Raw genomic sequence first — 11505 nt, 5'->3', positions numbered from 1 at the left:
CACTGTCGTGTTGTTTCAAAACTTTAGAACTTTATTTCTGTGTTCCGTGTTCCATGAAGGTAAAAAAGATACAGGTAAACGATAACAGGATATCACGAAAATTAACCATTGATTTATTGTAGTAAAAGTGTAGAAACCATGGTTTTCTGGCGCAATGATTAACATTTGCATAACCACAGTTTTACTACAAATACCATGGTTAAACTATAGTGTAGCAAAACGTACTGGATTACTAACGTAACCTCGGTTCCCTGAGAAGACCAGATTTTCGTAAGGGTAAATACATAAAAAAAACTGTTTTATTTATTTTATTTTATTAATATTATTAGGCATATTATTATTATTTTATTTTTTGCCTTTTCTTGGTGGTAGTTGTATTCTTGTATTTTCATTTTTGGTAAATAAACAAAAAGTTGGCGTCAGTCAAGGAAACTACCGTGACGCTTTCATCCGTGTTTATTTGAAGTTAAACAAGTGTCGTCATGTCAATTCACAAGAACCTTCATAAAAAGTGCTGAAGCCCCGCCTACCACGCTGCCGAAACTCCGCCCACCCTATAAGTTTATTCTAGCTCAGAGACACCTCAGCCAACCACTCAAACAGGTAAAGGTGTGCTGAGCGTTCTGCCTGGAGCCAAACACGGGAGCACAGCTGCCATGGCTGAGTCTCAGCTAGTATGCATGGACGATGAACATGTCAACGTGAAAATACCGGAGTCCAAACCGGAGTTTTATTACAGCGAGGAGCAGCGGGCCGCGCTCGAGCAGCTCTTGAAGAACGGGGATGGCGCGTTCAAGATGCGTCTCAAAGAGGATAATGTTAAAGACTTTCTCTCCGCGAGGGAAATCAAATGGATTCGGGAAACCTTCCAGGAATATGACAGCGACTCGGACACCTGCTGCTCACGGTCGCCCCATGATACGAGTGAAGATTCAGGCGTGCACTCAACCTACTGGCCGACCATGTCTGACACGGAGATCCCTCCGCTGGACATCGGTTGGCCCAGCAACGGCCATTACAAAGGGGTAACTCGGGTGTCGGTTTACACCCACCCACCCAAATCCAACAGTCCGCATATTAAAGAGGTGGTCCGCAGACTCATTCAAGAATCCACAAAGGTAAGCAGCCATGGCCGTCTACCTTTTATTCCAAACGAAAAAAGTTTTTTTTTTAAAATAAATAAATAAAAGTTTTTTTATACTATTTTTTTGTATTAATAGTGGAAAAAAAGTTTTCCGATATTTATGACTAACGAATAGTTATAACTAGTGACTAATGAAAATGCATACCTAACTATTCATTAGTCATTAGTAGGCTACTTAGTGACCTATATCTGTTCAATTAGTCATCAGTACCTTCCTTTGCATTATATAGGCCTAACGTTACTAATAATAGCGGTAACACTTTAGAATACTGTTTCTTACTTACTACATAACTAATAAACAATTATTGAAGAACTAACAGGTGATTATTCATTAACACTTAACTCACTACTGTTAACTACTAAGGAAGATATGTTAACTAATCAGTATGTGATATCATTTTATGATTTTATGATAACAGTTAGCTAATCAATAACAATGAATTCTGCCATACCTACTGAAGAACTACTATTAATTATCTAATAGTTAGGGTCCAAGAAAAATAACTATGAAATAACTAATGAACAGTTATACACAATTTCATTGAATTATGACCCTTTTATATAAAAGTTATTAGCAGTAGTAGTAGTATAAAAATGCTAAATATTAATAAATGCAATACATTTTACAGAGGTTTTGCCTGTGTAGTGAATTGTTTTGTGAGTGTGTTCTGTAGGAAATCAGCTTCCAGTAGGAACCCCACCACGACTCCAGTGCCTTGTGATAATTACCTTAGTTTTTATATTTTATGTATAGTACTGTATGTGTGCCTCCTCAGCATATACCACATTACCATTAATTCAATTTCTTCATGTAAAGCAAAGCCGAAAATACAGGTAACCAATTAGTTATTAATAAAGAATCATCAAATAATTCTGCAGGACTTATTTCAAACCTGAAACATTAGGCCTATTCTAAAGTGAAAATATTGGGAACCCATTAGTAATTAATAAAGAATTATAAGATAATTCATATTTTATTCAATTTTAATATGCATACTGCCCACAATTCAACTAATTTAACAAACATTTTATAATCAAAACTTAATTCTTCAAAACTTCCATTATAGGCTAATAAATGGACTTTAACAAAGTTGCTACTGTAGTAGTACTTTGTACTTTACTCAAGTAACTTTGAAAATGAGCAGGCGTATTATAATTTCACTGGAGTAATATGTTATTGGGGTATCTGTACTTTTACTCAAGTAATTGATTTGTGGGCCACAGCCTGATTATTATAGTGATTATTTGTGTATAACTGTTCATTAGTAGTTACTTCATAGTTATTGTTCTTGGACCCTAACTAGTAGATAATTAATAGTAGTTCTTCAGTAGATATGGCAGAATTCATTAGTTATTGATTAGCTAACTGTTATCATAAAATCATAAAATGATATTACATAATAGTAGTAGTTAACAGTAGTGAGTTAAGTGTTAATGAATAATCACCTGTTAATTCTTCAATAATTCCTTATAAGTTGTGTAGTAAGTAAGAAACAGTATTCTAAAGTGTTACCGCAATTGGATACTAATGCATTGTTTCTACTAAAATGTAACTAAAGGGTGTTTTTGCCCCAATGCCATAAAAGAACCATTTCTGGATCCAAACAGAGCCTTTCAGTGAAGAACAGTTCCTAGAAGAACCATGTTTTTGTAAAAAAAAAAAAAAAAATTTTTTTTTACTATAACAAACCTTTTTTCTGCACTTGAACCATTGATTCCAATAAATAACCTTGTTTTTTAAAGTGTAGTGGTAACTGAAATATGAAATGTTACTGTTTGTATAATACTGAGCATATAAGATCATCTTTTAAACTAATTAGCCTTAAATTTAACTCCGACCTAACTGTTTTAAACGCTGCCATAAAGTTGTGGGAATATGGAAGAAGCAATGATTAAATGAAGTACAAATATTAAAAATACTCTTCATCAGGTTTCCTTTTCTGAAGAAGACATTTCTTCAGAAACGGCCGAGGACTAGTCCCTGTGGCCTATATGGGTGTTTTGGAGGAGTGCTGTTTGTTTGAGAAATAGCTCTGAACTCTTATTTGGAAATCACCATGACTAAACATTGATCTTTAGTCATACTAAAATGATATGAAACAGAAACATTCATTTTAACTTTAAATGAAAAGACTGATTAAATACATAGAAACTGCCAAATGATAATTAACTTCATCTAAACTAATGATGGGATTTTTTATAAGCATGATGCATTAAGAACTATTAAAAAGATAAGATATTCTCATAAAGACCCATTTCCCCTAAACACAGGAAACTGAGGCATCTAGCCATTGGTTAAATCTGGCAGAGTGTATAGAAATATGGCTAACCTTCTGTACAGTGTGAAGTGTGTCATTACTGAACGAGTCTCAGTAAAAAGAGTGAAGTAATACTCTGTCAGGGTTTTGTCTGCGAGTCAGTCACACTGCCTTCAAGTCCTACCGCTTTATTACCGGGTTTACACACACACACACACACACACACACACACTGTGACTTATGACTTATTAGTTATAATGACAGACTTTAGTTACAAAGCGTTTCAGCTGCCTTCACTCAATGAATGTACTGTACTCTATAACCCTCAAAAAATTCAAAAGCTGTCAAAACATTCCTGAAAAGTGTTCCCTCCAGAACTAATACATTTCATTGTAACTTCTAAGTTAGTTCTGTTTCCTCTCACACATGCCTTGTAAATCTGTCATACGTCCCGAACACTATAAGATGATAATACTCCACTCAACAGATCATTACAATCTTTGGGCCACCTCTGTTTATAACAGCAAAATCTGGTTCATTTGATTGTAAACACACTAACATTTTGCTGCTTCGTTCTGGTTGTCACACTTGTCACATCTCTTTGCACCTTAAGTACACCGGTTAGACTTATTTGTTGGTGGTTTGCTGTGAAACTAATTCAAATGCACTTGACAAACTGAGATCCTTATGTTCTGGCAGGTGCTGCCCTTCTTTAGATTGGTTTTGGAGTTAACTGATATCCATTTATTTCTATACAGCAACTCAAACTGTTTTTTTTTCGTTTTCTTTTTAATAAACCGTGCTAAATTGTGATTTTTAAAAACACCTTTGGTAATATTCTTGCTGTAAAGTATTAGAAGACCAGACATTATATGCACATCTTCACATTCTGAGCACCCTTATTGAGTTGGATGATATTTAGATGTGTCTTAAAAAGTTCAAAGCCGATCGCTGACTAGAGTTTGGCTTTAGTTTCAGGAAACCAGGTGTCAGTGTTAGCATAAGACTATGTCCACAGGACGTTGTGTTGAGATATCATCCAGGTGGATCCTGACGCTGGTGTTTTCGATGGCATGTGTTCATCTGAACCAGGTGGAACTGATAGAAACATGCATGTCTGAAAATGTTCAAATAGCATTTCACTCTACTGTAACGTGTAAAAGATGTTATCAGTTCCTTGTCGGAAGAATAGTTTACAATCAAAAAGAACATTTCCTTTTCAATTATTTTCAGCTTTAGCAAACGAACGGAATCTGTGTTATCAAAAGTGATTCACTCCTGTTCAGCTGTTACAGTATCTGTTTTCTCTTTAATGCAAATAGTTTCCTTCTTATTTACATAGCTTTGACATGCGAGTCAGTCAGGATGCAGAAGGAATTAAGGCCTAACCTTAAACAAGCTTTGAACTGACCCAATAAATGTATGACCAATTTAAAACTTGTTTTCCACGTCATTCACGAGTTTTATGCTAACCTAATTTGCATTTTATTTGTGTGGTTTCTAAACTTCATATATAACACATATGTGTCCTTTAAGCCAGAATGTCTGCTTTGTTTCATAAATAGCCTGTGACTCATGTGGAGATTGGACCTTTTCACTGCTAATGTGTCTGCTGGAGTGTTCTGGATGTGATTTCATGTGTCTACTCAAACTTAGACCAAGTACACTGTCATAGTGTAAGAAAAGAGAAATGCCCAGTGTGGCTCACACTCACCTCAAAGCAGATGTAATGATAAGCTAAGTGAATCAGCTAAGCTTTAACCACAGTTTGGTTTGACTTGGTTTTCAGCTGGTTGCGGTGGTCATGGACCTGTTGACGGACCTGCTGATCCTGCAGGATCTGTTAGACGCTGCCAGTAAGAGGGGGGTGGCTGTGTACCTGCTGCTGGAGGAGCACGGCTTGCCGCACTTCCTGGACATGAGCAGCAGGCTGCAGATTTCTGTGCAACACCTGAGGGTGAGTGATAACAACTGGTTGATGCAGAGGAAAATGTGTTTTGCATGAAACAAAAATGAAGCCAATTTTAGGGCAATTCTTTTGTGCCATTGTTTTTGGTAGTTAAGCACATTTCCCTCAAATTATTATCAAAATAATGAATAAAAAAACTATTCCCATTATCATAATACAAATAAATCTCATTACCATAATATAATTCATATTTATTACATTTTTTTAATATTTATGCATCATAGTAGTATTTGTGGAACAGTCTATAATTTCTTATTTTAATTGAAAAAATGTGTGGTTCTTAGCTAAAAGAATGTTCACTGAAGATAATGGGGAAAGTAAGGGAAGCATTGTGACAATGCGAATTGGAGATCAGTTTTTGCCTTTAAATAATGTCACATTGCAAAATATTTTGGTAACAGGCTTCATTTTCAATGTGATTAAATGAAATCGAAATTAATGATAATATATGTCAGGGTCCTATTTTACACCAAATTACAAATCTATCTAATAAAATGTGTGTGTGTGTGTGTGTGTGTGTAATTTTCTTTCTTTCTGTCCTTTCTTTCTTATAAAATTACATGGAAATTGTGGTTAACTTGAGTTTTGAGTACATGGAGATTTAAAACAGACAATTTGTAAACGTTTAACTTCTTCCAGGTTGGTTTTTGGAAGCACATCAAGCACATCGTGTCTATCAAGTTTTATTCTTTAACACTAGCCATTAGTGAACCAAAACGTTGCCCTTTTATTCTTAACTCTCTGTGTGTGATCACACAGATGACACACAATGCTAGTTAAAGTGAAGACACGTGTTATCAAAACATCAGAATGTGTTAACCATAGTCAGACGTGGCTTTTCAGCTTAGCTGGAAAAGAAGTCAAAAAGAACACGTGACTTACCATAGCACTCACAGATGCACATGTTAACAGACTGTGTCAGCTGACCTTTAAGGGATCTGTGTGAACTTGTAACTCATGCTGAGTCTGGAGCTGTTGCCACAGGGTTCAACTGACTTCCTGGTCTGCTCTGCACACACTTATGAACTCCACGCTGTAGAATCAAACCCAGTGCTTTCCACAAGACTGCCCCAAATACTGCCGATCTCCTGGAGATAACCTGTCAATGAGCCTGGTCTATGTGGATTGTTTAATATAGGACACTAGGGCTTTTCATCTGACACTTTACACTGAGCAATAGAGTCGGATAATTCAGCATTGTTATTTCCTGAAAGAGGATCTGCAGATTTCAACAGAACTAAGAAAAAAGGCAACTTGATCGTGTTTAGGAGAGTTGTGCAGTGCTCTCATCTCTCACGCTTCTGCTTTTTCCTCATCCATGCCAGCCTTGTACTCAAAGCCCTTTTGTCACTACAGTACTCCTTTCTTTGGAGTCCTCAGTGTGCAAATGAATTCGCCACACCCCTGTGTGCAAGGATTTTCTCATTAACGTCTCACCACCGACTTCACCTTGGATATTTGCCCATGTCAGGTGTGTTGCTCTGACACCTCCTGCCTTCTGTAAAATCCAGATTTGCCACTTTATACTGTTCATGCCACAAACAATAACTAGAAAGATTTCGGTAGCTGATATATCATCCGCACTTATAGACGATAACGATACATTATTATTAAGATGGCAGTTTTGTTTTCTGCTGCTTTTAACGTGCAAGCTCTTTAAAGTCAATGAATTTTGACTGCTAACTAAAAAACAACAACAACAAAAAACTTTCTGAGAGTTATACCAATTAAATAATTGTGTGTTAATATGGTTACAGCTGTCTTATGGATACTATTTTCATAGAACTAAAACAGTTATTAAAACCTTTAGTGAAAGATAGTTTTCTTATTGTAAATAGGCCTTAACTGCCCTTAAATGACCTTTTTATGGTACAAACCAGATCTTGGTTAAAAGTTACAGCAGACTAGCCCACTGCTCCGGGTGTGTGTTCACTGCTGTGTGTGTGTGTGTGTGTGTGTGTGTGTGTGTGTGTGTGTGTGGACTTGGACGGGTTAAATCCAGAGCACCAATTCCGAGTATGGGTTATCATACGTGGCAAATGTCTCGACTTTCACTTTTCAAATGACTGGGTTGTTTTGACATCCTGGTTTACATGCATAATTGAAATGATACCGCAGGAAGCAAGCCCTTGAGCTAATGTTGGCCATTTTTTTCCATTCAAAAAATCTTGTCCGGAGTCAGCTGTCTCTGTATAAAAGAGATCTTTCTTTATTCTTCAGAGCAGACCTGTGGTAATTTGGTTCATAACTTAAATGCATTGCTAAATAATATGGTCTCGTCTCTCACATGCCCTGGTGTCATCTCTTGCTGACCTCTGGTTTCCTCATTCTGTAATGGTTTTACTAGATGGACCCAAACATTTCAGTTCCTGTGAAACAGTCACAAAGCATCATTGATAAAAAAGCTACTGCAACTAGGCAAGCCTGTAATTTTTTTCCCTACGTAATAAAAGTGCGCAGACTAAATGTTATCTCGTATTCGGGTGCCTGATGTTGTTGAAACGAAATAGTGTGAGACCGTTCACTAGCAGTTTATTTATATTTGGTATATTTGGTGTTTACTTTTTATTAGTATAGGAAGTTATCAATGTAGAAGTGACGGGAAGCGAGAAAGTGGGTGGAATCAAGCCAGGATTCGAGCTCAGGACGCCCGTAACGCAATGCTAAGCAAAATCTTTGATGAGAAGCTCAGGTATTTCAGAGTGTTACATGTTGTGCTGTAGATTTACAAGAGTTGTCTCTCTTTCTGCTTCCTCAGAACCTGCGTGTGAGAACTGTGAGAGGCTCTGGCATGCCTCTGTCCTTCGGTCGTCTGCCTGGATCGCTGTGCTCCAAGTACATGTTGGTAGATGGAGAGAAAGTGATGTTTGGATCATACAGGTTCGTATGCATGCAGACCAAACAGTGCATCTTGTAGTTTCGCCCACCGTTGTGCTACGTTTGTTCTATCTCTAATCAATACATTTACCGTACACTTCCCATCTCTACAGTTTTACCTGGAGTGCCTCTAGGATGAACCGCAACACAATCACTGTGATGTCAGGACAAGTGGTTGACTTCTACGACAATGACTTCAGAGAGCTGTATGCGGTGTCTGATAAGGTGGACCTGTATCGTGAGTTTCACATTAGTAAGCCGGCCCTGTCAGTCCCTGTGCTGAAAACGCCAGCGGAACCCAACAAACTCACAGTTCCTGTATCCATGTCACGCTTCCAGATCTCTGTAGGGGACTCCATCCAGAAAGTGCCTGCACATAAATACCATAATCCCAAGTACTCTTTAGTTGTCGGCAACAGTCTCGGTGTGACTGGCTCCCTGCAGGATCTTTCTAAGCTGAGAGACTATGTTGACCATGCCCCTGTTAATAACATGGAAAAATTAATCTACTCCAATGGGGACGGTGTACGTCCACAGTCCCCTACATCCCCAGATGGGACAGAGGAGGGTAAGAAGCCTTCACTGTTTGGTTCTAAAAAGCAGCGCTCTTCCTTCCGGAATTTCTTGAAAGGCAGAGCAAACAACCAGAGCCCAGACCCTCTCTCTAAAACAACCCATCAAAGCACGGATGTGAAACAGATCAGTCAGAAAGACACTAAGATCACCAGCAACTCCAGGGAAGCTTCTTGGTTGGCCGGTCATATTAAAGAGCAAGAGGACGTATCCAAACACGTGACTCCCGCTCCTCGCAAGATCTCCGAGACTGACAGCACTGGTGAAGTCCAAGACACATTTGAGACGATAGAGAGTCCACCACAGGTGAAGTTTAAACTCAAGAAGAACAAAATGGGCCCAAGGAGTGTTTCTCTTCAGACCATTGCCACAGATAGTGAGGATGGTACGTATGCTGATTATTTCTTTCTTTTAATTTTTCGAGTGGTGCAGTGTTTTTATGCACATTTTGAGGGAAAATGTTAATTGTAATTTTCAGATAAAAATTGTGATGCAATTTAAAATGTGATATAAAAAAACTCTAGGCTTGCTTGTTTGTAGGGCTACACAATTTGGCCCAGATTTTATTATTATATATCAGCATTGCTATTTTATTTTACATTACCGTATATAAACTATGTCATTATAAACTATAAATTGACAATAATTATATTTAAAGCCGTCTTAATTTCTTTATTTTCCAATGTTAGAACTTTTACTTTGGTGGAAAACAACAGGGGGCCCTTAAAGCTTCCTTTTTAAGCGCTTCTCATTACAGCAAGTTTGAGAAGATGGTTGCCACATGTTGTGTTCCCAAACACTTATTAAAGAGCTCAAGTGGAGCGGCATTGAGACGTATAAGAACACAGCGCTGTGCTTCACTCTGTACCATTGCATCTATTTAAATTGCAGCCCTTGCAATTTGATAATAGCACATATCAGAGTTTTATTTAGATTTATCATGCAGTCCTATTTTGATATTTTTAAAGACTTGTTTGCCATCTTTTGTTTCTTTTCAGGCCCGAGAGGACGGAGGCGTAACCAGAAGAAGGCCTGTATTCAGTCCTGAGGCATCTCTGCAAAAGGAATCAACTAGAACGTGTGCTTTTAGATCAGGATTTTGGATACAAGACACATTTCTGAGAGAATGTTAACAATATATGCTGTAAAAAAAAAAAATAGGGCATTTTTCTTTATTATATTCAGCTTTGACAAGATGTGGATAGTGATTCTCCCTTCAATAATATTGATTCAGCTGTCAGCTGAAAAACGAAGTATTGGTTCTGTGTTTTTAAAGGGAAGTGAGGTTGTTTGAACAACCTCCAGAATGCTGCTGACACTGCGAGGAGCTGGCGTCAGAAGAAAAAAAATGACTGAACTTTAGTGTGCCTTCTGTGATCATGTGACCTCCTGCCGGTTACAAAGGTGGACTGCAGAGAGCTTGAAGATGTAGCATGTTTCACATATTTCCTGTTCAGCAGATCTTAACCCTGCACATTGACCCAGGCCTAATCAGTTGCACTTATCCAATCCTCAAGCCTGTGTGGCTCCCTCGGAGCTCCATATCAAATCTTGGAAAACAGATGACAGATAAAAACATGCCCGATCAGTTACCATTGAAGGTGTGGTCACATTTTCCATTGCTCAGCAAAATTTCCCAGGCCAAATCCACACATTTCAATATGAATCTGTAATATGGAGAGTTTTGCTTGAGGGGGAAAAGGTTCCAGATACAGATTTAATTTGCTCCCATGAAATCGCTGCACTGGTCTTCGAGCTGCTTGGTTTGAAAGTGACTTTTAAATAATTTTGTTCAAAAAAAGAAGAAGAAGAAGAAAAAAAAAGCACTCAAGCAATGTAAAATGAATGGCTTTGTGTATAAATTGAATGATTTTTACACTTGTATTACTTTATAGATATAAATGTCTGCACTGTGTCTTTAAGAATTTACACAGAACACATTCTTGATTTAAAGATGCTGTAACAAAACAGCAGAACGTATAAGACCATCTTGGTTTTATAATAAAAAGCAGACATCTGTTGTGCATGTTTACATAAAAACAATCAATTACAATGTAGCACATTGAAAAACACAGACAAATATCTGTGTGAACCAATGGCCCTCGGGAATAATAGATGTTATGCAACTGATTTTTAGATCAAGAGTGCCAATAAATAAAGGGCTGTGGCCTTAAATACATTGTTACTTCTTATTTCTTTTCATTGAACTCCAGAAGATGTGATCTGCACTGTATAAAACTGCCTTGAAGAAAAGACTATAAGCCTAACTTGTCAAATGTTAGTTTAATCAGATTTAATTGTGAAGTGGCTAACAGTTGCTTTTACACTATTTATCAGCGGTCAAATGTCATTATGGGGCTTGCTATGCTTAGAAAATGACAACTATGGAAGACATAGTAGCATACCGAATTCTTTGAATGCAGCAATTTATTGGAAAAGAAAATATATAGAAAAACTAAGTGCTTGATAATGTACTGAACATTTGTGGTATATTTCTGGTTGTATTTGTCTCCCAAACTCAAAAGATTTGGATTTAAGTCCTTTGAGAAATGATGAACTGTTAGTTTAGAGTTGATTAAAAATGTCTGGTAAATTAGGCCACCTTTTGACAGTCATCTCAGTGTTGCCCAAGTTCAAAAGAGCACTGAAAACATGACCTGTATTGTCCGAACACCTCTCAGATG

The 11505-nt window shown here is 37.5% G+C and overlaps 1 protein-coding gene across 1 annotated transcript; it reads left to right on the top strand.

Annotated features, from left to right (window-relative positions):
- Window positions 1-101: 101 nt before the first annotated feature.
- LOC127953263 (protein FAM83F) lies at window positions 102-11000 on the top strand. The gene is made up of 5 exons (XM_052552270.1): window positions 102-1118; window positions 5192-5359; window positions 8130-8251; window positions 8362-9206; window positions 9820-11000. The coding sequence occupies exons 1-5, from the start codon at window positions 657-659 to the stop codon at window positions 9867-9869; spliced, it is 1647 nt and encodes a 548-aa protein (XP_052408230.1). The 5' UTR covers window positions 102-656; the 3' UTR covers window positions 9870-11000.
- Window positions 11001-11505: the final 505 nt, after the last annotated feature.

Source organism: Carassius gibelio, chromosome B3 (genome assembly GCF_023724105.1).
Source record: "Carassius gibelio isolate Cgi1373 ecotype wild population from Czech Republic chromosome B3, carGib1.2-hapl.c, whole genome shotgun sequence".
Classification (NCBI taxonomy): Eukaryota; Metazoa; Chordata; class Actinopteri; order Cypriniformes; family Cyprinidae; genus Carassius; species Carassius gibelio.
The sequence above is the reverse complement of the archived record's forward strand: the minus strand, read 5'-3'. Positions and strand labels throughout refer to the sequence as shown.